The 27,549-nt window shown below is 50.0% G+C and overlaps 1 protein-coding gene across 2 annotated transcripts in view; it reads right to left on the bottom strand.

Annotated features, from left to right (window-relative positions):
- Nucleotides 1–827: 827 nt before the first annotated feature.
- VPS53 (VPS53 subunit of GARP complex) overlaps nt 828–27,549 on the bottom strand; it is a 38,867-nt gene continuing 12,145 nt past the window's right edge. The window contains exons 5-22 of one of the 2 annotated variants that reach the window (XM_060268534.1): nt 26,363–26,449; nt 24,459–24,574; nt 23,817–23,936; nt 22,962–23,040; nt 21,082–21,225; nt 20,453–20,595; nt 18,881–19,022; nt 18,346–18,447; nt 17,256–17,350; nt 15,936–16,178; nt 13,823–13,970; nt 13,295–13,377; nt 10,831–10,909; nt 9,903–10,051; nt 6,302–6,371; nt 5,407–5,544; nt 2,733–2,837; nt 828–2,441 (exon numbers count right to left, since the gene is read on the bottom strand). In XM_060268534.1, the coding sequence (XP_060124517.1) occupies nt 2,271–2,441; nt 2,733–2,837; nt 5,407–5,544; nt 6,302–6,371; nt 9,903–10,051; nt 10,831–10,909; nt 13,295–13,377; nt 13,823–13,970; nt 15,936–16,178; nt 17,256–17,350; nt 18,346–18,447; nt 18,881–19,022; nt 20,453–20,595; nt 21,082–21,225; nt 22,962–23,040; nt 23,817–23,936; nt 24,459–24,574; nt 26,363–26,449 (2,214 nt within the window). In that variant the 3' untranslated portion in view covers nt 828–2,270. Of the gene's footprint in view, nt 2,442–2,732; nt 2,838–5,406; nt 5,545–6,301; nt 6,940–9,902; nt 10,052–10,830; nt 10,910–13,294; nt 13,378–13,822; nt 13,971–15,935; nt 16,179–17,255; nt 17,351–18,345; nt 18,448–18,880; nt 19,023–20,452; nt 20,596–21,081; nt 21,226–22,961; nt 23,041–23,816; nt 23,937–24,458; nt 24,575–26,362; nt 26,450–27,549 lie in introns of those variants that run through there. The other variant, XM_060268535.1, reaches the window with a different exon arrangement.

Raw genomic sequence — 27,549 nt, 5'->3', positions numbered from 1 at the left:
AAACAGCTGCTTTGAGATCTTGTATAGAATGTCCTGGGACATAATACAACCACCAGACTTAACATGGACACTGGTACCAGAGCCTGCAATAAACCCAGATGCCAACTTTGCTGCCACATACACCCGGACAACATCATTACTGGCCCCAACAACATCAAACATACCATCTCAGGACTATTTAATTGCTCATCTTCTAACATTGTGTATGCCATCAAATGCCAACAGTGCCCTTCAGCTCTCTATATTGGACAAACAGGCCAAACCCTACGCCAAAGGATAAATGGACATAAATCTGACATCAGGAACCATAAGACTGAAAAACCAGTAGGAGAACACTTCAATCTCCCAGGACATTCTATGTATATATAGGGTCTGACACTTCTGTTTCTAGTGTATCTGAAGAAGTGTGCATGCAAACGAAAGCTCATACCAAAATATAAACTTAGTTGGTCTTTAAGGTGCTACTGAAGGAATTTTTTTATTTTGTTCTGGAGCTTGCCCACTTCCATGCACAAGTCCTTGCCAAAGAAGCAATTCATGCTCAAATCAAAGGAACTGGCTCCTCTAAAATTAAACCGTTGGGGTGCGGGGAGTAAGAGTAAAGTGTGTTTAATGAGTTCTGGGCTTGCTCACACATACTCCCTTTGGCAAAAAACAGTTCCGACTTTGTTTAATAGATATCACTGAAAACATGTACAAACACACACAGACAGCAACATGAAAAGAGGCCGCCCATTTACTTCGCTTAAACTTCACTCTGCAAGAAACAGCAAAAGAAAAAGAATCTGACAGGAAGACAGAACTTAACAAAAAGAAAAAGAAAAACCTCACAGAACAATCCTCTTTATTAACAGAAAATGTACAACTTAAAGGAGATCTATACAGAACAGAAAATATACAACTGAAAGGGAATCTAACCATCCAAAATCACCTGGGACTGATAAATAAGGAAAGAGGGTAGTTTCAAATCAATATAAAAAGTTTTTTTTAATCTTCACGCCAAAGTGGTGGAAACTGTCAACAGCGATAAGTATACCTCCATTTTAATGGCCAACCTTTTGTCTACATATCTGCAAAGGCAGGGTTGGGTGGACAAGCCCAGCTATGAATATTTTTCAGCTTCCTGATCTTTATCACCTTTGGAATTTATGGCCCGGGTTTTGTTTGCCCTTAACGCAAGGACATCCATATAGCCTGGGAGGGAGAAGCCACGCCCGCCTTGATTAGGCTTCCTTTTGCAAGCGGATCCGTATTGAGAGTCAACACCACGCACGCCGCAAAGAAGCCAAATGGGACAAAGGGCCAACCGAGTTAAGCAACAGGGTGGCAGCCGACTCCAGTCAAGGAGGGTCAGCAGCTAGAGGCCCGTGGGCCTTAGTTCAGCCCTGCCTCTGGAAAACAAGGCAAAATATTGTTTTGAAACCAAGCTGCCGGGGTGTTTTTAGGAGCCACAACTAAGGGGACCCTGCAGGAAAGGCACTTGGGGGGGGGGGAGTGAATGGGGACCTTTGACCTGTCATATCCTGCGGGTTCTAGGACCATCAACATTCCCTGCACCTGGCGTCCGTGATTTCTTACATTAAAGCAACCACAGGCAACCCTCTGCAATGATCTCATCAGCGCATTCATGTGCAGAACCATAACAGCCATTCCCACGCAGAGGACAAAGTAAGTACCCAGCCTCACTGAGGACCGCTGTGCTGTGGGGGCTGTATGGAAGTGAACACAGGGAAGGCAATGGCAGGGAGATGAAACAGCTCAGGTGGAGAAGCTCAGGGGGATGCCTGTGGAGGAAAAAGCCCAGAACTGATCCCATTAGGAGATTCCCATGTTGATGACTTGCTGGCCTGTACCATTCCAAGACTGCAGGGCGGAACTGCACATTTGAATGTCTTCCTCCCTATACAAATAACCCATATTCATAGCAAAGCAAGCATGTGACAATGAAAAAGCGAAATATGTGGGGCGATTTCTTTATATTTTTGAAGGTGGCTCAGGAGACATTCCTCGCCAGAGTCTGAAGTGGCACAGGATAGCAGAAGAGCCCCCTCGTGCGACTCTCCCAACTGGCACAGTCTTAGTGCCAAGGATCTCCCAAAAGCGAGCGACAATGAATTCGAATCTGGAGTCCCAGGGAAGAGGAGCGGGCGAAGGGGAGGTCCATTCTCAGCAGCATGAGCAAGAAGCCACCTCGACGGGGTTCCAGAACCGGCATGTTTCATCTTGGAGAAAGAGAGAGCAGGGCATGGAGGAGGAGGAGAAGAAGCCCCCTAGAGCCTCTTCTTGATGAGTTTCTCCAGCTTCCGGATGCGGGAGGATTCCTGCTCGGGCGTGGGGGCCGTCAGGGAGATGGAGCCGGCGTTGTCGCCTCCGGATGGAGGGGCCGGGAGCCTCTGGCGGAACAAGTCCAGCATGTTGCTCTGCTCACTTCTCTTCAGACCCTGCGGGACGAGGCAAATGGCATGTGTAGGCGAATTAACGCAGAAATAAATTGGCCCGAGAGAGCATCGACCTGCCCCCTTCCCACCAGAGTGCCCATTGGGACGGTCTCCTGTGTGACCTGAAATGCCTGCATTGAAGCGGGCTGGACTAAATGACCCTCTGGGGTCCCTTCCAACTCTCGGCTTCTATAAATGAACGGGAGCCGCAGGGAAGCTGCAGTGCCGGCCTCAAAACCCTGGAATCGGGGCGGAGGCCACCAGCTCCGGCGGAGCCCACAGGGCTCCCCTCACCTTCATGTCCAGAATCTTCTGGAAGGTGTCTGTGCTGCAGTCCGCCAGGAGTTTGATGTAGTTGTCCACAAACACCACGGGCGGCTCGTGGGGGGCCATCACGACCTGCAGGGAGAGGCGGAGAGTTATTTATCACATTTGTATCTCTTCCTCAAGGTGTCATCCTCAGCTCTCTCCCTCTACTCCGTTTTGTCCTCACAACCACCCTGGGGAGGGGGTTAGGCTGAGAGAAGCCCCCTCTGAGAGAGCTTCACGGCTGAGGGGGAGATTTGAACAGGGGTCTGTGGGTCCTAGCCCAGCGCTCTAACCACTATGCTAACGCCAGCCCTCCCGCCTGTTCATTTAGAGGCTGCTCTTCAGCAGCACTCCCAGAGGGTCCCACAAGAAAGCGATTGTCACCACGGCAACTACGGAGTACGAAAACCACAGCGAGTCAAGGGACATCAACACGTTAAAGGAAGGCGAAGGAAGTAAGGCATCAAAATGTTGCCGTAGCATTTCCCAGCGACTGGCATTTAGAGAGAGGCAGTACACAGCCCTGACGACCAATAGCCACCAAACAGCCTATCCTAGGAACTTAAGAAGAGCTGCGCTGGATCAGGCCGGTGGCCCATCTAATTCAGCATCCTGGGCTCACAGGGGCCAACCAGGTGGCACAGTGTGAGGCCCACAAGCAGGAAGAGCCCTCTTCCCTTCTGTGGCTTCCAGCCACTGGCATTCAGAAGCCATCCTGGCTAGGAGCCATCAACAGCCCTCCCCTCCTCCATGGACTGGTCCAGTCCTTTTTCAAAGCGGGTGCCACTACCGAGAAGGCCCTCTGCCTGGTTCCCTGTCCCTTTGTTTCTCGCAGCGAGGGAACTGCGAGAAGGCCCTCAGAGGTGGACCTCAGTGTCCAGGCAGAACGATGGGGGTGGAGACGCTCCTTCAGGCATGATGTAGGGCCAAAGCCGTTTAATTCATTCCCACCATCATTCCTCCACTGGAGATTAAATGAGGAGCGGGGTGGGATATAAATGCAATAAACAATCTAAGAAGCCTGTGCCACTCGAGAGCAAATGGATGCGTCTAGTGGCGGGGCCACCCCCACTCTGGCAGAATCGCAGCCCCACAGGCACACGTGGCGACGCGGGAGCAACCACAGGCCCCCCTCTGCGATGATCTCATCAGGAACGCCGGAGGAATGCCACCCCGAGGGGAGCCCCAAACCTCTCCCCCATAGCCCTGGGACAGCATTCGGGGAACGAGAGAGAAATATAAATATCTATCTATAACAGTCTTGTGGGAAGTTATTGTGATTGTCTACGAAAGCCAAGCAACCAGCCACTGCGTTTGTGCAGAGGGAGCGGGGAAGAGAAGCCACAGAAGAAATCAGAGTAAGGCTGGTGGGGTTTTGTTTTGCCTTATATGTATATATCACTGCTACTACGAGGTGTGGGAAGGCGAGACCCACAGAAGCAAAGGAGAGATGATTCACCAAACCACCAGCAATCGGGGCCAGGCATTGGGGGGCGGGGGAAGGCCTCTGTTTGTGAGGTGTCATTGAGACAACCCCCCACACACACACACAAAATGACACACGCACCAAGCATGTGAGGCGGGCAGGCTAGGATATTTACTTATTAAAAGCCACTTGCATTCCAGCGTTCTGTCTCAGAACAGGCCGTGCCACATCTCCACCTAGGCCAGTAGTGCCTGCACTGACTGGCTGTAGCTCTCTGGGCAAAGTCCTGCCTCCCCTATGCAATCCTCTTTCAACTGGGGATGCTGTGAATCAAACTTGGGACCTTCTTCATGCAAGGCATGAACGACGTATGGGCTTGTTGTCCAACTAAGCCCCATACTGCAAACTCAGCTGGCAGTGGCTCTCCAGGGAGTCAGGGAGAGAAAGGTCGTGGGCCACCCAGTCCCTTTTTAAACCTGGTGATGCTTTCAGGGACTGAGCACGGGACAGTCCGCAGGCAAAGTCTACCACTCAGGGAACCTCCAAGGGACGATGGCTCAGAACCCAGGGATTGGTGGTGGGACGGCAATGAGTGGTCAAGGGGCGGGGGAAGAGGGAGCAGACTGGGAAGAGGTAGCAGGGCTTAGGGAGAGTCGGTGCAGAGAGAAGTCAAGAAGCAGAGCTGGAAGCAGGAGAGAGGGAGGATGGAGGCCCAAAAGCAGAGATGAGTCAGGCAGGTGTCACCCCATCCCACCCTGTCTCCCAGAACCAGAAGAGGCATGAAAAGGGGGGAGGAGAGGTTGGCTGCACACAGGAGCAGTCTCCCAATTCCTTGGAAAACGCCCTGGAGAGGAAGGAACTTAGAAGACGAGAACTTTCAGCAACTGGTTTTCCTGGAGGAAGACCACCGGGAATGAGCTGCTCTGCTCATTAGCACTCAACCAAGTCTGTGTGGCGATTGCGTTTTTGACAATAAAGAGCTAACTCCATCTTTGAACTGTGAGATTACGGACCGGCAAGGTTCCCGTGACATGACGCCCCTTCCGGTGGGCAACTAAACGGGCTGACAATTGACAGTGGGTGCATGGGACAGGGGACAGGAGAGTTTTGCACAAGGGCAGCAGGGAGTCAGGTAAGAGAAAGAAAGAAAGAAAGAAAGAAAGAAAGAAAGAAAGAAAGAAAGAAAGAAAGAAAGAAAGAAAGAAAGAAAGAAAGAAAGAGCCCTGAAGTTACCTTAAGAATCATTTCGGCACGGGTCATGCCTTTCACCACAATCTTGGTGTAGCTGGCGGGGGCCTTCCTCACCACCTGCGACCCGATAGACGGCAGGTCTAGAAGAACCATCTTCAGAGAATGAGTGTCCAAAAGCAGCTGCGTCAGATTTAAAGGGGGGGGGGTTAAGCCTCAGTCGGTCAAGGGAGCCCCCCCCCCGACTCATGTTGCCCAGTGGAAAAGCTCCACCCAGGGGATGTGGTCATTCCAGAGGACGGGGAATGAAATCATAGCACTTTCTAACACCCAAAATCAGTCTTCCCTCTGGATATTTCGGACTACACCATCATCCCCAACCAGAATGGCCAATGCTCGGAGATGATAGAAGCTGCAGATCAGCAATGTTTGGAAGAGATCACGTTGGCTACCCTGCACAAAAACATTTTTCTTCTGGAATATACTAAGAAATAAAAACTCAGGGAACTGCGGCTTGCTTAAGCTCTAGTTAGTGAGAACAACCCAGGCAATAAAACTCACTCAAGTTTAAACAATCCACAGTTCCCCCAAGTTCAGAAATCACTAGGAACTGTGGTTTATTTAAGAGCAGAGATGGAAGCTTCCAGTTTCCTCTTGCCCAGGATCTTCAACGGCAGCTCAGAGCAGCTGCCTCGCTGGGTTGCCTCTGCCTGGGCTTCTTTTTGCTGGATGAAGGAAAATCCCATTCAGAGATACATTCTGCAGCCAACATGGGATTTGCTTCTTCGCACCTTCCAAACCATGTTATGTTAGCCACCCCAAGGCAATATTTATATTTTTTAAATAACTAACAATTCAAAATGCAATGTTCTCCCTTCTCCACGCTGCTCCGCCTGCATGCCCCTGCCTCACCTGATCCCTTTCAGTCCTCGATTCTCACCTGTTCTGCCCCCACCATGCTGATCGGCTTGCACTTGAAGAGGTGGTTGATAAATTTGGGGATGAAGGAGCTGCGGGGAAGGAATTGAAGAAATCAACACACAGCGCACTCCACATCAATAAAATAAAAAGCACAAGAGTAATTTCCCCTCCCCTCCTTTTAAACAATTTAACGAAGGAAAGGAACAGTTGTTTTTTTAAAACAACAAAAAAGTAAATGAAACAAACAAACAAAAAAGATCAAGGGGGGATGGATCGACTCCCCTATGAGGAAAGGTTGCGGCATTTGGGAGAAATAATAATATTATACTAATTTATTATTTATACCCCGCCCATCTGGCTGAGTTTCCCCAGCCACTCTGGGCAGCTCCCAACAGAATATTAAAAACACAATAAAACATCAAACATTAAAAACTTCCCTCAACAGGGCTGCCTTCAGATGTCTTCTACAAGTCAGGGAGTCGTTTAATTCTTTGACATCTGAAGGGAGGGCGTTCCACAGGGCGGACGCCACCACCGAGAATGGCAGACAAGAGGCAACATGATAGAATCTTATAAAATTAGGCATGGCGTGGAGGAAGATTTCCTCCTTCTCACTTATCTTGTGGACATGCAGTGAAGCTGAACGTTGGGGAGATTCTGGGGAGATAAAATAAAGTCCTTCACACAGCACACAGTTAAACAATGGAACGCCCATCAGGGTATCTGGGGGGGGGCATTGTGAGAGCAGGATGATGGGCTAGATCAGGCACCCCCAAACTTCGGCCCTCCAGATGTTTTGGACTACAATTCCCATCTTCCCCGACCACTGGTCCTGTTAGCTAGGGATCATGGGAGTTGTAGGCCAAAACATCTGGAGGGCCGCAGTTTGGGGATGCCTGGACTAGAGAGTTCCCCTTTGACCCATGCAGAAGGTCCCAGCTTCAATCCTCAGTAACTTCAGATAAGGCTGGGAAATATTTGCTGCCTGGAACCCTGCAGAACTGCTGCTGCCAGTCATTGTAGACAGAGCTGAGCTCAATGGATGCCAATAGTCTGGCTTGGTTTCAAGGCACCATGAGATTCCAACCACATTTTTAAGCATGCTCCTGCAGCCATGAGGACTAGCAGCTTTTAAAATAGAATAAAAGTGACCGGAGGCGGGGGGGAGTTCAATTCCCAAGAAGCTGATCTCTAGGCCTTTCAGCCCACAGCCGCTGGGGCAAAAGAGACGCCCTCGCAGGCTTCCACAAACGCAGCATCGTTTCAAGCAACGTTCCCTTCCCCTCTCCATCCAAACTCGTTCCAGATGCAAGAGTCGGGCAAAGTTTCCCTCCATGATGTGGGCTAATCAGTGAAGTCTTTTTGAAAAAAAAAATTAAATTAAAAAGAGCCAGGCAAGCAGAGCAAAGCTATTAAAAGCCTGCCCAGCAAAAATGGCAGAAGTCTGTGTATTTAATATATAAATGGATTTATCGCCCCGCTAAGCGATACTATAAAAACCTCAGGCACAGTTTCTGTTGGAGCCTGATGCGCCATAAATTTTTCGCAGAGGCAGCACTTTAGAAAGCCCGCCAGCATCCGATGATTTATCGGGAGAAGGCCCCTGAAGGCGAAACAAAACGCTACCAGAGAGGGGGAAAGGGACACAGAGAGCCCCAAGCGTTCTTGCCTGCGTCTTTCTCTCGACAAAAACAACAAAATGAAAAGAGAGGTTTAAAGGGGGGGGGGAGCTTCAGAGAAACCCATGGAGCCAGACAGCAACTGAATGGAACATCTCTGCTCAAAAGAAGTCTAGAGCAGTGTTTCCCAACCAGTGTGCCTCCAGATGTTTTGGGACTACAACTCCCATCATTCCTGACCACTGGTCTTGCTAGCTAGGGATGATGGGAGTTGTAGTCCCAAAACATCTGGAGGCACACTGGTTGGGAAACACTGGTCTAGAGGCTGAGGAGGAACAGTAATGGCTGTTTTTCACAAGGCAAGGAAAAATTGTGGGGCCTGTGACTTTTATTTCCCGAATCAGTCCATGGATTGGAGGATCCCACTTTCTACTTCACTCCACTTGGAGAACTGCTTCCTCTCTGCTTCCTGAAACTTAACCAACTGACACCACCAAGCCCATCTGGGCTGTGAGTCCTGGAAGACCTGCTCTCTGCCTTGCAGGCATTTCCCACCAGGACTGGGAAGGAGGAGCCCGGACTGACTCCAGCTGCAAAAGCAGAGCTGCTGAACAGACTCTTGGACTGGGGTACCGTTTGGGCGTTTTTTTTTGTTTCCGTTACCAATTTTAATTATTTTAAAATTGGTCTTATGACTTACGTAGAAATTGTTTTAATTTGGATGCGTACTTTTTGATGTTTTGTTTGTTTGTTTATGCCTATTTTTGTTTTTTTGTGATTACTGCATTTTTTTCCTGTTGAAAGCCGCCTTGAGCTTGGTTTTAACTATGGAAAGGTGTCATTATATGTATGCATGTGTATCATTATTCTTCCATTTCTCCTCTGGGGTGGCCTGTGGGGGGGGGGGAACTGCTTGTTCAGCCATCCTCTGCCTAAGACTACAGCCATCCCTTTGTCCCCATCATGTCAAACTGCACTGAGGTTTCAAGGCTACATACTATCATGGCACAACCCTCTCCATTTCGGCTCAGAAATAAAGTTCTGTTCCTTGGGGTTTTCTCCTAAGCAGGAGAACCATTGCAGCCTTAAGAAGTTTCAGCACAGGTATGTTCTACCACATGCAGGGGACATGCAAGGTAACAAAAGCATTCTGGGAAATGATATACAATGAGTTGAAAAAAATGTTTGAAGTTTTTTCACTAGGAATTTTAGGTGTAGAGATACCAAAGGAGCAGAAACGATTATTTATGTACGCAACGACGGCAGGGTGGATACTACTGGCCCAGAGATGGAAAGAAGACAAAATCCCGACCAGAGACGAATGGCTGGGGAAAATGATGGACTATGCCAAAACTGACCGGGAAAATCAGAAACCAGGAAGAGAGGAACTTTAAGGGGGGAAATTTGCAGTGCATTTAAGAGAACACTGTAAACAACTAAAAACTTTGGCAGGATTTGAGTAACATAATGTACTAAAAAACTAAGGTAAAAATGGATTATTTAAGAAAAATAGAGAAAATAAGTGAAGCAGTGGGAAAAGATTGGAAATAGAAACCATGGAAGGGTGGAGGGGAGTCAAAGGATTCAGGGAATCTTAAATGATGATGATGTTCAGCGTTTGAATTTAAATTTGAAATGTAAAACTTAATAAAGAAGATTTAGTAAAAAGAAAGACAAAGAAGTTTCAGCACATGGCTGGGAATCTTGTCAGCGGTGGGCGGGGCAAGGAGCAAAGGTGGGTGGAGCAAAGGATGCAAATTCCAGCTCTGAGCAGTGGGCACACTCGCACACCACCCTCTCTGCCCACCGTCCGGTCATGCGAGAGGCATTGCTAGAGTTCGTGGATGGCAAAGAAAGCCCAGCTGGGGTGTGGAGCAGGGCCGGTGAGGGAGCGTGGCCTGGCAAGAGAGTCCTGGGGGGCCAAACAGAGAAGCCTGGAGGGCCCCCCACCCCGGGAGCTTCCCAGAAGGCCATGCAAGCCGAGCAGCAGGAGGAACTCACTTGGCGAACTTGATGCAGAACTGCGTGAAGTACTTGCGGGTGGAGGCCAGGTTGTCCCGGATGATGGGGACGTTCTGCTTGATGTGCAAGATCACGGACGTGACGTAGGGGCTCTGGTCGCCCACGTGTTCCACGTTCTGCCACTGCATCTGCAAGGAGACGGAAGGTTTTTATGTAGCAGCGGAACGAAACCCAGCTTTCGAAGCCTGAATGCAACACAATCCAGAGATTGACAGTGATGCTGCCCAAGATTTTCGTGCCTGTATGACTATTTTAATCCCATCTTTCCTCCAAGGCGCTTAGAAATCTCATACGTGATTCTCTTCCTTCCTACCCCGTTCGTATGCTCACAATGATCTTGTTTAAGGCTGCCGGGTGGAAAGGTGGCGGGAGACAAGAATGGGTCAGAAGATCAAATTTGGGTTCGGCGGGGATTTATGTGACCCCTGGGCTTAAAGCCTCAACTTTGTAGCTTTCAGTTTGTGCTACCAGCAGCAGCTAACACAGCTTGGTTTTTGTATACAGCTAGGGGTGGGAATCCTTTTTCAGTCTGAGGACCACATTCCCTTCTGGACAACTTCCTGGGGGCCGTGTGCTGCCAGAGGGCAAAAGTGGGCGGAGTAACAGAAGCAGTAGGTGAGCTTCTATGCCCACTTGCTCATCCCTCTTCCGCCTCCAAGCAGGGAAGCAAAGAGGCATCGTGAGCAAGGGCACACTCCCAGCCAGACCAAACCACTCAAGGAAGGTGCAAAGCGGGGCTGGCCAGGGGCGTGGCTTTCAGAGAGGGGGCGTGGCCTGGGGAGAGTCCCAAAGACCACATTTGGACCCCATCACTGCTGTATTCTCACATTTTGTATACATCTCCAAAATTTGTTTTCCAGCACTCTGATAAGCTTCTCGGGGTTGGAATACAACTTGAGACTCTTACCTTGCTCATGGCCGTGAGAGCTGGGTCACAGGCAGCGTCCAAGTCCTGCACCAGAAGCTGGATGCTGTTAGAAATCACTCTGTAAAGGGAACAGGGTGGTTTCATTTTACGTTTATTGCCGTGGGAGCCAACACAAAGAAGGCCCCTGCTAGCTGTGATGCCCTAGAAGGTAGTTGTTACTCACCCATCATCTGACAACTTTCTGAATTTCCTTTTTTTAAAATTATACAGAGACACTTAGAAAATAATAAAAGTGAGATGAAACAACTGAGGCAAAGGCCAGCTGGGTGAGCTCAGGGTCAAGGGGGAGATCACTGAATTTCTCTGCTTGCACACTCTTGTTCTAGAGACGCAACCTTCCAGGGCTGTACCATCTGAGGTTGGAAAAGGGAGGGATTGAGGATGACCTCCAGGCAAAATCTTCTTTAAAATTCCCTGCCTGCAGAAAACTAGCAAGTTCAGGGGAAAGCGCCCTGATACCACCCTACTTTTCTACATTTAGGCCCCACCTGCCCTGTACATTTAAAGCAGTTTTATACCACTTTAAACAGTCATGGCTTCCTCCTCCAAAGAATTCTGGGAGTTGTAGTTTGTGGTGGGTAGTCAGAGCTGTTGGGACACCCCCATTCCTCTCTCCCAGAGCCACAATCCCCAGAGTTCCCTGGGCAGATGGACTGATGGTTAAACCATCCTGGGAACGGCAGCTCTTTTATGAATTGCAAGTGCTTTTGTGTAAATGTGTTTTGAGCAGAATGCATTTTTTTACTTCCTCATTACTTTTACATGACTTCCAGATGTTCTAAATGTTTTAAACGTGTTTGGGTTTTAAATGTGTTTTTCATTTTAAATGGCATTATTTTAACTTTTTGGCCCTGGGCTCCCTTCGGTAGGAGAGGAGGACCAGAAATTTCCTTCAAAGGGCTCCAAGTGGGATACCCTGTTTTATCCCTCACGACAACCCTGCCAGGTAGGTAGGGCTGAGAGGCAGTGACTGGCCCAATGTTCATTGGCAAACCTCATGCCCAAGTGGGGATTCAAGCCCCCATCTCCCTCGTCCCAGTCTGGCACTCTTATCTGCCACACCAGCCTTTCCCACCTCCAGATGTTATTGGACTACAACTCCCATCATCCTTGGGCCAGTAAGGCAACTGACGATGGGACTTGTAGTCCAACAACGTCTAGGGTGGGGAAGGCTGCACTGCGCCAGCCAAGCAATTTGCAACCACGCCAGTGAGAAGACCTTTCTATGTAATGAGAGGCTAAGAAGTTCAACAGTGAAACACGGGGAGGAAAACGAATGTTAACACAATTTGAATTGTGCTGAACATCTCCATTAGAGAAACCAGCTCGGCGCTCCACTCAGCTGCCAAATGTGGGAGACACGAATTACGCTTTCCCAGGCGTAATCTACTCTTAGTAAATTAAAGCTGTCAATCTTTCCCCCAGGAACGGCCAAAATAACTTCCTGACAGAGCCGTCAACGCACACGCTGAAGCTGCCTGTCACGATACAAGAACTTGCTCCGCCACCTCCTCGTAACATTTCCACTCATGCCAAGAAAGAAAGAAAGAAAGAAAGAAAGAAAGAAAGAAAGAAAGAAAGAAAGGCATGACAAATCTCCTGGCCTGTCAGGGCTCACACACACAGCTGTTAACAGCGCATAAATACAGACACCCGTTAATAGAAATATCAGCTCTCGTCTGCTTCAATTTTCTTTTGAGCGTGAGGGAAACGTCACCTCAGCTGACAGGCCTGTCAGGAAAAAGGCCTGAAAAACACAGGCACCGTGGGGAGCTGTGGCTGCCAATATGGCTGCCAAGGTGGCCGCAGTGGCGGGGAGGGAGAGGGGCTCGCAGGCCCCACTGCGGTCCCTGGAGACATCTGAAGGCAGCCCTGTTTAGGGAGGCTTTTAATGTTTAATAGATTACTGTATTTTGTTTTTCTGTTGGAAGCCGCCCAGAGTGGCTGGCGAAAAACGCAGCCAGATGGGCGGGGTATAAATAATATATTATTATTATTATTATTATTATTATTATTATTATTATTATTATTGCTGCTATTATTATTATTGGAGGAGCTGAGCAGATGTTTAAAAAAATGGGAACCTGCGAAAATGGGAAAGCCAACTTAAAGCGTGCTTTTAACCTTTGAATCTTTAAAGGCTTTGTTGCAGGACTGGTGTGCAGCCTGGGGGCCGCGTTCCCATCTGAGCAACCTTCTGGGGGCCGCATGTCAGTGGCGGGCGGAGCCAACGGCTAAAGTAGGCAGGGCAGTGGGTGCAAATCTTAACTTTTGGACTAGTTTCTGCACATGTACACCTCTCTCTCCTCCATCCAGACAAGCAAATGTCTTTGGCAATCTGAGCTTTTTGGGCTATGACTCCCCAGCAGGCCCAGCAGGCCCAGGGCCCCATGAGCAGTACACCCGCACATTCGGGGGAGGACAACTGCGGCATCGTACGTACATGCTAAAGGTATCCATCTCCCCCATCAGATTGATCCGCTCCACCAGGCTGGCGTCGACTTTCTCCTTGAGCTTCTCTTCGAGCTGTTGAAGAAGTTTGGGGTGTGAGACAGAGAGAGAGAGAGGCTTTCTCCATGAAAGGTTGGCTGATCCCAAAACATAGAGTCTTTTGTCTAACCACCCGCTTAACCGTGCCTACTGCTCTCTGCCTTAAGTAGAAAATTAAAAACAGCCCGTGTGAGGCACCCGGGGACCGATATGTACACCCCACACCCCTAATAACTGGGGACCCCCTTGCTCCCACATTTCTAGGATTCTGTCAGAAATAGCAGGATGTTTTCAGATGTGCTATGCTTCCTCAAGAGCAAGTGGGAGGAGAGGAGCTGTGCGCTGCACCCGCAGTTGTTGAAATCCATCTCCCAACAAGCTCATAAGGACTAGTAACTTGGGTTTTGTTTTAAGGTCGGACCGGGCAACAATGTTATTTTGGGCTGAAGATCGCATCCCTGCAGGATTCCCCAGGCTTTACCTGTTGGGTGGTGGCCAAGCAGTACTCCGCTGTGCTCAGGATGCTGCAGATTAAGCAGAGCTCTTCCAAGGTGAATTTGGCGACCTCCGAGCCCTCTTTCTCCTTCAGCAGGCTGCTGATAGTCAGCCCGCCACTGCTGCTGGTCGTCCTGCAAGAGGGAAAACAACCCGGCAATTAAACACAGGGGGGGGTTTGACAGCCCAAAAAGCAGCCAGCCGTGCACGGCCGTGAATGCCTGTTTTGTTTTAAATTAATTTAAATGCATTGCTTTAAATGCATTGGCTGTTTCTGGTGGGTTTTTAACTTCTTCTTTTGTTTTTCTTGCGCAGGTTGTGCAGGAGGCCATTAGTAAAATAAAAACACCGCATTTTCCCGTGTATAAGGCGCCCCCATGTATAAGACGACCCCTATTTTTTTAAAAAAAAACCAAAATTAAGAAATTAAGTTGTTTAGCTTTTTTAGGGGGTGGGGGAGGTCACGTCCGCCAATCGTTCACCCGCCTGCCTGCCACTGCCAATCGCTTGCCATAGCCACTGCCGATCGCACACCTTGCCACAGCAAATTGCCTGCCTGCCTTGCCACAGCCACCAATCGCCTGCCCAATTGCCACAGCCACAGCCAATTGCCAGCAGGCCTTGCCGCAGCCACCAATCACCCGCCCAATCGCCGCTGCCAATCTCCTGCTTGCTGCTGCCATTATTTGCATGTCCCCCTTCTGAATTCACTAACCGTGTATAGACGACACCCAATTGTTGCCTAATTTTTTCCAGCAAAAAGCATTGTCTTATACACAGAAAAATACGGTATATACAATACTGCATTATCCTGCATTCCCTGGGATAATTCACATTGTTGTAATCAAGGGGTGCAAATAATGGAGACCAAACCACTCTCTTTCTCCATCTCCTTACCGTGAAGTCTTTTTTTTCTGCAGACCAGGAATAATTATATTCAAGGGTACAACAGGCTAGATTCCACATTCTTTCGTGGAGAATCTTTGGGGAAAGGGGTGGGCACATTCGACTGGTGGGCAGGGCCAGAGGCAAAATGAGCGGATCCACAGGGTCACCTCTGATCTTTTTGCCAACAACCCACCCGCACAAGAGCCAGTGGTTTCTGCACCAACGCACACACACCTCTCTCCATCCGGGCATTTTCACAGTTAGACACCTTCCGGCCAGGCATAAGCACTGGGCGAGAGTGAGGAGTAGGGCCGGAGAGGGGTGTTGCCTAAGGAGAGGGCAGAGAGACGGGCAGAGCTGCTTGGAGGGCCACATTTGCCCAACCCATGCTCTGCAGTCCTCTGTACTTGAGCGTAGCTCAGTGGTCGAGAGCACCTGCTTTGCAAGCAGAGGGCCCCAGTTCCGATCCCTGGCATCTCCAGACATGGCTGGGGTAAGACCTCCTGCCTGCTACCTTGGAGAGCACTGCCAGCCCGTGTAGGCAAAGCCAGATAGGCCGATATTCTAGCTCGGTATAAGGCTGTTTCTCATGGGTTGCGTCCAACAGTGAGGTCCAGCGCCGAGGGTCTTCTGGCGGTTCCCTCGCTACGAGAAGCCAAGTTACATGGAACCAGGCAGAGGGCCTTCTCGGTAGTGGCACCCACCCTGTGGAATGCCCTCCCACCAGAGGTCAAAGAGAACAACAATTTCCAGACCTTTAGAAGGCATCTCAAGGCAGCCCTGTTTAGGGAAGCTTTTAATGTTTGATTTCTGTATTTTAATGTTTTGTTGGAAGCCGCCCAGAGTGGCTGGGGGAACCCGGCCAGATGGGCGGGGTATAAATAATAAATTATTATTATTATTATTATTATTATTATTATTATTATTATTATTATTACAACAGTCTAAGCAGAGTAGACCCACTGAAAGGCCACGACTAAATAAGATCCGCTGATCTCAGTGGGTCTGCTCTAAGCAGAATTTAGTTGGCTACAAAACCCTCTGCATTCTTGATGACTAGTTTATTGACTTTGCTTCGCTTTGACTGCAGATATTGCTCTCCCCTCGACGTTGATGATTTCACTTCTTCTTGTTATGGGGGGGGGGGGGAAATTCCTCTAAAGCGCTAACATTTTTTAAAAAAATGTCATCTGATGGTGCTAAAACCTCACTTGGGCAGATTTCCCGAGAGGATCTTCCAGGCGTATTCCCGGAGGTATTTCTGGAAGATGGTGGTGAGGGCGATCATCGGCTCCCCGGTGCTCAGCTGGGAACATTGCACCATGCATTTCTTGTAGTACACAAAGAGGTCGGCACAGCTGGGCAGGACAGCCCCGCCCTCGTCCACGTTCGGCTTGGGGGGCCCCTGGGCTTTGAAATCCCCCACGAAGCGGTCAATCAGCTCGCTGAGGTTTCTGGAGTAAGAAGAGAAGCAAAGACAAACATGCAGGCAGACAGGCAAAAGGATTTAAGAGTAGTTTTCAGTTGCCTCATTCATTCTAAATGGCCTTGGTCCGGGATACCTGAAGGAGCGTCTCCACCTCCATCGTTCTGCCCGGACACTGAGGTCCAGCACCGAGGGCCTTCTGGCGGTTCCCTCGTTGCGAGAAGCCAAGTTGCAGGGAACTAGGCAGAGGGCCTTCTCGGTGGTGGCGCCTGCCCTGTGGAACGCCCTCCCAACAGATGTCAAAGAGGAAAACAACTACCAGACTTTTAGAAGACATCTGAAGGCAGCCCTGTTCAGGGAGGCTTTTAATGTTTAATAGATTATTGTGTTTTATTCTTCTGTTGAAAGCCGCCCAGAGTGGCTGGGGAGACCCGGCCAGATGGGCGTGGTATAAATAATAATATATTATTATTATTATTATTATTATTATTATTATTATTATTATTATTATTTTGCCCACCAAGGCATAGATCTACCAGAGGGCATCGAAGCCAAGCCGCGCTGTGTGCACGTGCTCCCGAGCCTACCGTCCCGGCCACGAGGACTAGAAACCTGACTTTTAAAGCAAAAACCGAGATTCTCAGGGCTGTGCAAATCTGTGGCCCTTCTGTCGTCCTGAAGGTCTGGACAAAGGGGTCTGTTCCCACACGAGACTTGCAGAAATTAAAAAGGGAGCTGCTCACTGGCACTGCCCCGTACCAATGCTAACGTAAAAGGGATGTTCCCAATGGATCCGGCCCGAAAGTTTGGGTGAGGGTGGGAAAATAGCGCCGATACAGTCATACCTCTTCTTGCAAACGCTTCATGTTGCGTTTTTACGGGTTAAGAACGCGGCAAACCCTGAAGTGTTTACTTCCGTGTTTCGCCGCGCGGGCACGCATTCTGCTCTATCGCGCTTCGCACATGAGCAGAAGCGCCGCGCTGGGTACGGACTTTTCAGGGTGCAAAAGGCACCCTGGAACGGATCGTGTCCGCAAGCAGAGGTACCACTGTACATTCTTATTTCTCGTCTTTTTCCTTCCTTCCAAAAACTTCCATTACTCACTTGTCCTGGGATTCAATGTAGACGTAGAGATGAGGCTCGAAGCACTTGGAGACGATGCCATGAAAAGGATTGTCTGGAACTTTCGGCTTTTTGGGCTGGAAAACAAAATTGGAAGGAACTTTTAAAGAGAGAAATTTTGATTGTCGTTACTTTTTAATTACTCAATTCAGATTCTTCAACCCTCAGGAAAACGTCTCTTTTTCCATTTGCAACGCTCCCCTCCACCGGGTCAGTACCCTCTTTTCCAAAAACAGGAAATGGAAGAGGAAAATCCCCTAAATGAGAGTTGGGGGGTTGCAATAAACTTGGCATAGAGAAAGTGGATGGGAAAATATTTTTCTCTAAGCCTTTGTGAAGTATTAAACCATGAAGACTAGAAGATTACTGTGTTTTTAGGAGAAGGGCTGCAACCTCAGGGGCAAGAACATGGGTAGGCCAGATCCGGCCCAATCGCCTTCTCAATCCGGCCCGCGGATGGTCCGGGATTCAGCATTGTTTTTACATGAGTAGAATGTGTCCTTTTATTTAAAATGCATCTCTGGGTTATTTGTGGGGCATAGGAATTCATTCATTTTTTCCCTTCAAAATATACTGTAGTCCCCCCCCAAGGTCTGAGGGACAGTAGACCGGCCCCCTGCTGAAAAAGTTTGCTGGTGCCTGGGCAAGAGCTTCTGCTCTGCATGAAGAAGGTCTCAGGTTCCATCCCCAAAGGCATCTCCAGGTGGCGCTGGAACCCTGGATAGCTACTGCCAGCCAGAGTAGACAACACTGAGCTAGATGCATTGCAGGGGGCTGGACTAGATGGCCCTTGGGCTCCCTTCTGACGTTCTTTGGCCCAAAGCTCTGACACAGCACAAAGCACCTTCCTGTGTTTCTGACTGTAGTCCAGTGCAAAATCTCACACAGGGGAGCTTGGGGACCTGCAGGTCAGAAAGGAGTTGGCAGGATGAATCCTTCCTCCATTGGAGAACCTTCAATTTTATTTTTTTAAAGGAGGGAATTAAGTGCCCAGCCGTTCCGGAAGAAGGAAGAAGGGCTTGGAAACACATGGGCGGCACCCACGAAAGCCTCGAGAGGCTAAGAGACTTACTCTGTCAATGTCGGCCTTTTCTAATGTGGCTTCGTCCGACTCCAGGACGGTTTCGTCTTCCAGGAAGGGGTTGGTGTTGGGAGGCGGAGGCTCGGCCTTCTTCTGCGATGAGGTAGGGAAGGGCGACACGACAAAGGAGAAGGAAATTAGGCAGGGCGGGGAGAAAGCAGACGGGGGAGAGCTGTTCCTGCTTCGCTTGCAACACTCGGACCCTTTCAAATGGCCTCGGCCCAGTATACCTGAAGGAGCGTCTCCACCTCCATTGTTCTGCCAGGACACTGAGGTCCAGCGCCGAGGGCCTTCTGGCGGTTCCCTCTCTGCAAGAAGTGAACCAGGCAGAGGGCCATCTTGGTGGTGGCTCCCGCCCTGTGGAACGCCCTCCCATCAGATGCCAAGGAAATAAACAACTATCTGACTTTTAGAAGACATCTGAAAGCAGCCCCTGTTTAGGGAAGTTTTTTAATGTTTGATGTTTTATTGTGGTTTTAAGATTCTGTTGGGAGCTGCCCAGAGTGGCTGGGGAGACCCGACTCACCGGCACTGTGTCGGAGAGCGTGCAACCTGAGAAACGTTTCGCCAGCAGCCCTTCGAAGTTGGTGGTCCTCTGGATGGCAAACAGAAGGAGCTTCACCTCGATCTCCTTCGCCCGCGTCCGCATGATCTTTGCAAGCTCTGTCCTGTGCAGGGGAGGGGAGAGATAAGGCAGGTCCTCACCTCGCACCTGCCCTGTTGTAGGAAGCTGCCTTATAGAGAGTCAGATATTTGGGTCCATCTAGCTCAGTGCTGCCTACACTGAATGGCACCAGCTCTCCAGGGCTTGGGGGGAGACACTCCAGACCAAATCTGGTTTGCCTGCAGGTTGCTTACATTTTTCTCGAGTAGCTAGCCATTTTAACGATGACTCTGTGCGCTGCTTTTAACTGCTGGTTCTTATACTGCTGTTGTTGGGATCTGTCTGTCTCGGGAGACAGTGGATCGCACCTCTGGGGGCGAAGTCAAACCGCTGCGTTAGTAGCAACGAAGGGACTTCCCCAGGGGGCAAGCCTGGGCAGGGTGTATGGAGGTCCTGGGCTGCCCAGATGACAAGACCCCCCCCTCAGCCTCACTGCTGTGGTCCAAAGAAAAGCAGAGCAAGACATTGGGTGCCAGCTTGGCTGCAGGGGTTGCCGGAAAGAGGCGTACAAGGCTCCATCGAATCATCTTAGGGACCCCACTCCAGATTTGTGGAGGGTTTACTTCACAGCCTCTTCTTCTCCCAAAGATACCCCACAAGGAAGTAGAGGTTTAGGATCAGAGTTTTCCTGAGCCCCATCTGTCCCTCACTTCCCTCTACAGCGGGGATGTCCAACACGTCGATCGCGATCTACTGGTCTATCCCTGTGAGTCTTTGGTAGATCGCGGTCGATCGCCGGTCCCTTTCCGGCCCCGGCCCCTCTCTGTGCGCTGGCCGCTATTGTTGCGGAAGGGAAGCCTGAGTGGAAGCCTGAGTTTTGAAACGGAGGCTTTTATGTTGTCGGCGACCGGAAGGTTAGTGGCTGTCTGTTCCTTTCCCCCAATAGTGTGCTTTCCCCTTCCCTAGAAAAAGCTCAACAACTTTGAGCTGAACAGGGGTAGATCACCGCCAGGTTTTAAATGTGAAAGTAGATCGCGGTGTCTCTGGAGTTGGCCACCCCTGCTCTACAGCATGTGCAGAAACAGCCTTCTTGATCTCATCCGCTCAATGTGCCAGAGCCTGTCTTCACATGCAGGGAAAGTCCCTAACTCACCAAGGGTTTGATTTATGACCCATCGGCTCCCCTCACCTGGCTGAGCCAGCCAGTCAAAGACATTTCCCACGGTGTGCCCGCTGTCGCTTCTAGCAGCCACAGGTGGGAGCTGAGTGCAGGGTGGAGAACAAAGGTGGGCCAACGACCCCAGAAGGAGCAGGATGTGTCCCCACCGGAGGTGCTACCCCTCCCCTAACGCACCATACATGTTCTCAAGCAGCCAACCATTTTAATGATTACTCTGTGCTGCTTTTAACTGCAGGTTCTTATGTTGCTGTACACCACCCTGACCTCGTGGCATATAAAATACTTCCACAAATAAATAAAGCAGAGCGCCCTACCTCGTAATGTGGCAGAAGTCGACCGCAATCCTCTCGGTCATGCACCATTCCGCAGGGAACATGCGGACGTACTTCTCCTCGTAATCCACCAGCTGGCGTTTGATCCAAGCGTAACGCCGGTCGATTTTATCCAGCCAGGCGACCTGGAGGGCGAGAGGGAGGCACTATGAGAACAGCTGTAGACAGAGATTGTTAATTGATTGATTGATTGATTGATTGATTGATTGGTGTTGGTTGGTCAATTGCCCAAGTGCCTTCTAAGCAGCTTACAAGAAGAAGAAGAGGAAGAGTTTGGATTTGATATCCCGCTTTACCACTACCCGAAGGAGTCTCAAAGCGGCTAACAATCTCCTTTCCCCTCCTCCCCCACAACAGACACCCTGCGAGGTGGGTGGGGCTGAGAGACTTCAAAGATGTGTGACTAGCCCAAGGTCACCCAGCAGCTGCATGTGGAGGAGCGGAGACGCGAACCTGGTTCCCCAGATTACGAGTCTACTGCTCTTAACCATTATGAGTCTACCGCTCTTAACCACTACACCATACATTTCCCAAGGCCAAAAATAGCGAGGATATCTGAACAGCCCGCGAAAAGCTAAGAGTTCTACGCAGGGGGAACACCCCCGACTTACATCTTGGTTTTCCTGGAAGAGCACAAGGTATTCCGAGAGGTGCTGCTTGATGAATTTCTTGATGATCTCCTGCTTGATTCTGGGGTCCAAGACGTTTGCGACCAGGCAGGCATCCCGTAGGACATTGCTGGCACCTCCAGCCCTCTGTCAGGGAGGAGAAAGGCAAAGAATTCAGAACCTTTTATCCCTATGCACCCAGATTTCTTTTTTATTTTTCTTGGGGAGGGGAAGCAAGACCAGAAGGCATCTTGTATAGCAGCATCATTTGTTTTATAAGGTCATTGTACGACACGTATCCACTGGGGGTGCCTAGAGTTCACAGGGTTTTCGCTTCCAGTGGCTCCAATATACTTTGGGGATATATTAATGGCAAGTAGGGCTGGGCGATATCTGGTTTTCAACATTGTGACAGATCACCAGCTAAACATCGCGATATATCGATATATCATAATACAGTGGTACCTCTAGTTGCGGACACGGTCCGTTCCGAGGTGTCGTTCGCACCCCGAAAGGTCCGCAACTAGAGCGGCGCTTCTGCACAAGCACAGAGTGCAAAAGAGCGCTTCTGCGCATGTGCGAAGCACGCAGAACACTTCTGTGCACACACGCACGGCGAAAAACCTCCGGGCTTGCCGCGTTCGCAAGCCGAAAAGACGCAACAAGAATCTAACGCAACACGAGGTATGACTGTATCTGTGATCAGGAAGGAACTACGCAGAGGTAAGGTTCTAAAACTGATAAATGATGATATTATCAATCGCCTCGTGGTCACTTTCAGCAGCAGGCAAGCCAAAATGCATCCAAATGAGACTTTGGGTTTTGGGCTCAGCTACCAAATGGTGGCATTCAGGACAATCCAAAGTACGGCAATGAGTCATAGTGAACATAGATCATCTGGGATGACGCAGGTGATGCAGCGATGGGCAGTTGTAGAAGTGAAAAAGAAGAGGGAGCAGAGAGAAGAACCATTGATAGGGGAGACATGGCAGAGGGGGGGGGGAGATGCTTCCCTCTCCTCCTGCCCCCAGCTCCTTTTCTCCTCAATCTGGGACACTGGCTGGCCAAACAGTGGAAAGCAGCCACAGGGAGGTGTTGCAAGATAAAGGGTGAAGCACCTCCCCTCCCCGCTACCATTTCTGGAGTGCCAACACAAGGGGGCTTGTGAAGAATGCGCAGCAGACACTGTACTTCTTGAGAATTCTAAGGAAAAACCATCTTCCGCCAAAGCTGCTGCTTGCCTTCTATCACTGTGCCATGCTCACTTATGGGTTATGCTTGTGGTACAGAAGCTGTACTTCCCAGGATACGATAGGCTTGTGCAGAATTATTAAAACAGCGGAGAGCATTATTGGCTGCTCACTCTCCATCACCAGGTGCCACAGGAAAATCTACATCACCAGGTGCCACAGGAAAGCACTAGACATATCAAGAGATATGGTTGCATCCTGGTCACCGTTTCTTCGAGCTCCTGCCATCGGGACGGAGATACAGAACAATGAAGGCGAGAAAGAGGCGTATCAAGAACAGTTTCTTCTCTAGAGCAATTTCGGCCTTAAATGGAAAGTCTGGACTTTGAAGTCACCTTATTTTTACTTGTCATTTCGTATTGTATTGTTTAATTAATGTTTTTGTAGTTATTTTAAATTTATGTGGAGTGCCTTATCTGTGTGGATGGAGCAGCCGAGTAATTTCGTTGTTCCCGCAGGGGGGCGATGACAATAAAGATTATCTTATCTTCTCTTCTCTCCTACATATATTTCTCATGCTAGCTCTGCCAAAACTGGGCTACAAACACCATTATTTGTTGTTGAGAAATAGGGGAAGCTCATTTGCACTTCTGCAAGCAAGGGAGAGACTGGGATTTATTTTTGTTCTATTACCTTTGTGCCTTGAGAGGGAAACGCTTCCTCGAAATCTGCCAGGATCTGTTGCCCCAGCTCGTTCTGGGCAGCCTTCACCCTGCCCAGGAACCAATGAGGAAATTGGGTTAGTGCTCAAGGTCGCCAAACGCAGGCTTCTGCAGGAAGTTTTTGTTCCTAGCAAAACGAGTTGGGGAATTAAACGCCTGCCAAGCCAAACGAGGTGGGGGCCTCTAGTTTACCGGAAGCAACTCAAGAAGCAAGAATGAATAATAAGAAGAAGAGTTTGGATTTGATATCCCACTTTATCACTACCCTAAGGAGTCTCAAAGCGGCTAACAATCTCCTTTCCCTTCCTCCCCCACAACAAACACACTGTGAAGTGAGTGAGGCTGAGAGACTTCAAAGAAGTGTGACTAGCCCAAGGTCACCCAGCAGCTGCATGTGGAGGAGCGGAGACGCGAACCCGGTTCCCCAGATTACGAGTCTACCACTCTTAACCACTACACCACACCGGCTCTCCAGCCCTTTAGACAGAATATTCCTTAAAGGGCGAACACGAAGTTTTAAGAACCGAGTTGAAGGCACCCTGGAGTATAAGGGACTGTTTTGACTGAGTCCTGTCTTCTAACAGGGTCGCTTTGTACGGTCTCCTGACTTTATTAAAAACACAGTTCCCTGCATCTAAACATAAAGCATGCCAGGGTAAATTTGTGTTAACATCTTCCATGGATGGAGAGCAGTCTGAATGTCTCAGCAAGGACTCAGCTAACACTTGCTCCTCTGTTAACACAGGGAGACTCTGAACGGCTGCTCCGTTCCTGGGCTCCTTTCTTCCCTCTTCCGGCTCTCGGGAGATCACCGCCCTCATCTCACCTCTCCGAAAGCTGGCGAATCTGCGGGATCCCCATGTATTTGTTGAAATGCTCCAGCACATTCACAACCCCTTGCAGGAGGTTGGCCACTTCCCCGTACTGCCGCCTCCTCGTCATGGCCCTAGAGATGGGAGTGGGGGGGGGGGAGAGAGAGGAAAAAGGGGGGAGGTGTTATTTAGCGAGGCAACTCTCAAGAGAGAAGAAGTCAGGGATTAAATCAAACACAGTGGAAGCTGCCTTAGACCCAGTCAGACCAAGGAGCTGACTTGGGGTGGGGAGCCACAGGGTCCTGCGACCAAATCCGCCCCCCAAGGCCTCTGTCTGGCCCCCGAGGTCCTTCCTTCCAGTCCACACACCCTGTCTCCAGGCAAAATCTGTCCTTATTGCTCCGCCCACTGTCAGCCCTGGCCCCGCCCACCGCTGAGTTTTGCTTGCCTTCCATGCAGCCTACTGTAAGCTTCCTCTGACTTGCAACACATACCTTCAAACTCCTGAGGACTAGAAGGTTGCTCTTTTTTTAAAAAAAATGTTGGGTTTGCCAGAAAGCTAATCCCGTACCCAATTCAATGCCGCAGTTCCCCCCTCCCCCAGCCCCCTTTGCACGCCCATATGATCATGGCACTCCCCAGGGCGCATTGCTTACTCCAGGGAATCGACTCCGCCAGCCAGCATGTGGAGGTGGTTCAGGGTCGTGATGGAGGTGGTCAGGTGGCGCTTGGCGTGGTCCAGCTGCTTGATATCACGGGTGATTTCCTTCACCTGTTGCAGATTTTTGGAGGGGGGAAATAAACCAGGCCACATGCACTTTTATAATCAGAAGAATTCAAGAAACCGTGCGCACACACACAGAGAGACTTAGAGAGCTCCAGTCCCCACAACTGCCTCATTGGGGCAAAATCTGCCAGGAAGCGTTGCTGTGCTCACTAGGCCTCACTTCCGGAGCAGTCTTGTTTCTTTGAATCAAGAGTTAACTTCACTGAAGCCACGGGAGTTTTTCCTGACCTGCCCAGACACCCGCTCCAGACACCTCCCTCTCCCCACCCCACATCTGTAGAAGTCATAAAATCCACCCCAATGGGTCCCCCCCACACACACACACTGTCAGGGGGATTGTTGAGGCTACTCTCGAGTAAAACGCTCCAGTCCGATTTGTCTTTTAAGGTTTTATTGTGCATACTATTTACAGTGCAGAGATAGCAGAAAACATGACCTCCTAGTCACTCGCAGAATCCGTCAATGGGGCCAGCATAATAGCTTGGGGACCCCAAAATGCCGCCCCCTAAACCTGCGTTTGGGCACACGCCTCAATTCGGGCGCCAGAAGTGGCTGCGCTCCCTCTTCCACCTGTTGGCTAGGGCACTGCAGAGGCTCTGATACATCGCTGAGCCCTCCTTCCTCCACTAGATGCCTCACTGAGCCCTCCCTCCATTCTGCTCCATTCGTCATTCCCCCCCCCCCTGCCTGACCCGCTGCTACCGCTGTTGCTGGGTGAAATGCTGGTCAGGATGACGGGGGGGGAGCTCCCTGACACCCACCCACAAGGCTTTCTGCTCACGAGCAAACAGCGCTGGTCGCAAATTTCGAGGCAGCGATAGGGAACTGCTGGTCCTCCGGATGTTGCTGAACTCCAGGCTCCCAGAAGCCCATGGTCGGGGATGAACTGAGCCCAGGAGCACCCAGGCGGGCCGCTGTTTCCCAACCTCTAGGAGAACACTTGAAAAAGGTGCCCTCCGAGACACATCGCTTGGAAACAAGACATCCAGGGCCAGTTCTTGCCGAACTGCAACTCCCATCAGCCCCAGGAAAGAAGGGCCAATGGCCAGGGGTGATGGGTGGTTCAGCAACATTTGGAGGGCCAAAGGTTCCCCACGCCTGATGGAAGGGCTCAGCTCCAGGTTGTTCCTGGCTGGAGCAACTTCAGAGCCCTCTCTTCCCCAGCGGAGAACCTGAAGCCCAGCTGTGCCTGTAGACACCGCAGAAGAGGACAATCTCCGAGGGGAGAGCCCACTGTCCCTCTAGCGATGGGGCTCCGCTGTCAAATGGCTTTTGTCTGTGGGGCCAAAGCAGATACCCAAGGATGCTAAGCCCTGTGCGAGGTCATTGCTTTGGAAGGGAGGGTGGCAAGGAAAACCTGTACCCAGAGATGGGTTGGCAGCGTACGGCACACACCCAAGAGCCATCTCTTCATTGCCTTAGAAGCTCTGAAGGATATTTTCCTCTTTTTTTCAAACTACCAAGGGCCAGGTAAAGTTGCTTCAGGGGCCACACACGGTTTGTGGAAGGGCCACAGCTCAGCAGCAGAGTGATGGCCTTGCAACAGACGGTCCGATGTTCAATCTGCAGGCAGGTTCTTGAGAGACTCTTGCCTGAAATCCTGGAGTGCTGCTGCCAGTCAGAGCAGACAATATTGAGCCAGATGGACCAACAACCTGACTCAGTTTAAGGTTCCTGTAAGATGTTGTGCTAATGGAGCAGGAAAAGGGAAGGGAGGGGGGATTGCTGAGGAAACCATTAATAACAGGCAACAAGATATTATTCGTCACTCACCATCTGCTCAGATTTTTCAGCTTTGTCCTTGATGTCCTTAATCTTGCCAAAGAGCTGCTGAATAGCCTTCTGGGCTTCTTCCAGCGCCTGGAGGGAGGAAGAGGGAGACTAAAGTTTGGTTTCCAAATTCAGGAGGAATTAGACAGAGATCAAGTTCTTTCGAGTCAAACAGCAAGCGCTCAACCTTTTTCTGGTCGGAAAGGTACTGCTTCTTGGACAAGTTTCTAGTCCTCTTGGTGGGCAGGGAAAATCCCAAAAACGTAGAAATAACGAAAAGGGTGAGAGAGGGCAAATAGGGTGTGAACTGCCAGCTGAGGGCATTTTGATAAAAAGAGGACACACAAAAGTTTGGACTGGAATAAAAGTTCCTAGAACTCTAAGGTGCCACAAGACTCTTTCGTTTATTATTACAATCCTTAAGTAATAACAAAACTGTTAATAATAATATAATTTAATAGAAAATAACAATAGATGGCAATAGATAATATGCAGATAACACAGATGTTGACGTCTCTGGCGATGCCACAATTCTATTTATCCCACTTTCGACAGTTCTGTAACACCCAATAACAAACGTTCTATTGGGTTTTCTGCAAAAACGGGGGGGGGGGGGCAGGGAATTTGAACCAAGAGGAGTTCCCACTTCAGAAGAAATTTCTGGGTCAGGCCAATGGCCCATCCAGCCCAGGCGGTTGTTCTCACACTAGCCAAGCAGATGCCTCCTGGCAGAAGCCCACAGGCAGGGCCTGGGAGCAACTGGAGATCAGGCTCCGAAACTCCACCCAGCCGTGAAGCGCACTGGGCAACCTTGGGCCAGTTCCTGGCCTACCTCACAAGGTTGTTGTGAAGGGTAAAATGAGGAAGAGGAGAACTATGTAAGCTACCTAGAGCTCCTTGCAGGAATGTTGGGGTACAAATCAAATAAATAATAATAATGGGCATCATTCAGAGGTTTACTGCCTCAGTGGAGGGGGAACACAGGCATTGTGGCCAGCAGCCACTGATAACCTTAAAGGTAAAGGGACCCCTGACCGTTAGGTCTAGTCGCGGATGACTCTGGGGTTGCGGCGCTCATCTCGCTTTACTGGCCGAGGGAGCCGACGTTTGTCCACAGACAACTTCCGGGTCATGTGGCCAGCATGACTAAGCTGCTTCTGAAGAACCAGAGCAGCGCACGGAAATGCCGT

The sequence above is a fragment of the Zootoca vivipara genome, chromosome 15, assembly GCF_963506605.1.
Source record: "Zootoca vivipara chromosome 15, rZooViv1.1, whole genome shotgun sequence".
NCBI lineage: Eukaryota > Metazoa > Chordata > Lepidosauria > Squamata > Lacertidae > Zootoca > Zootoca vivipara.
The sequence above is the reverse complement of the archived record's forward strand: the minus strand, read 5'-3'. Positions and strand labels throughout refer to the sequence as shown.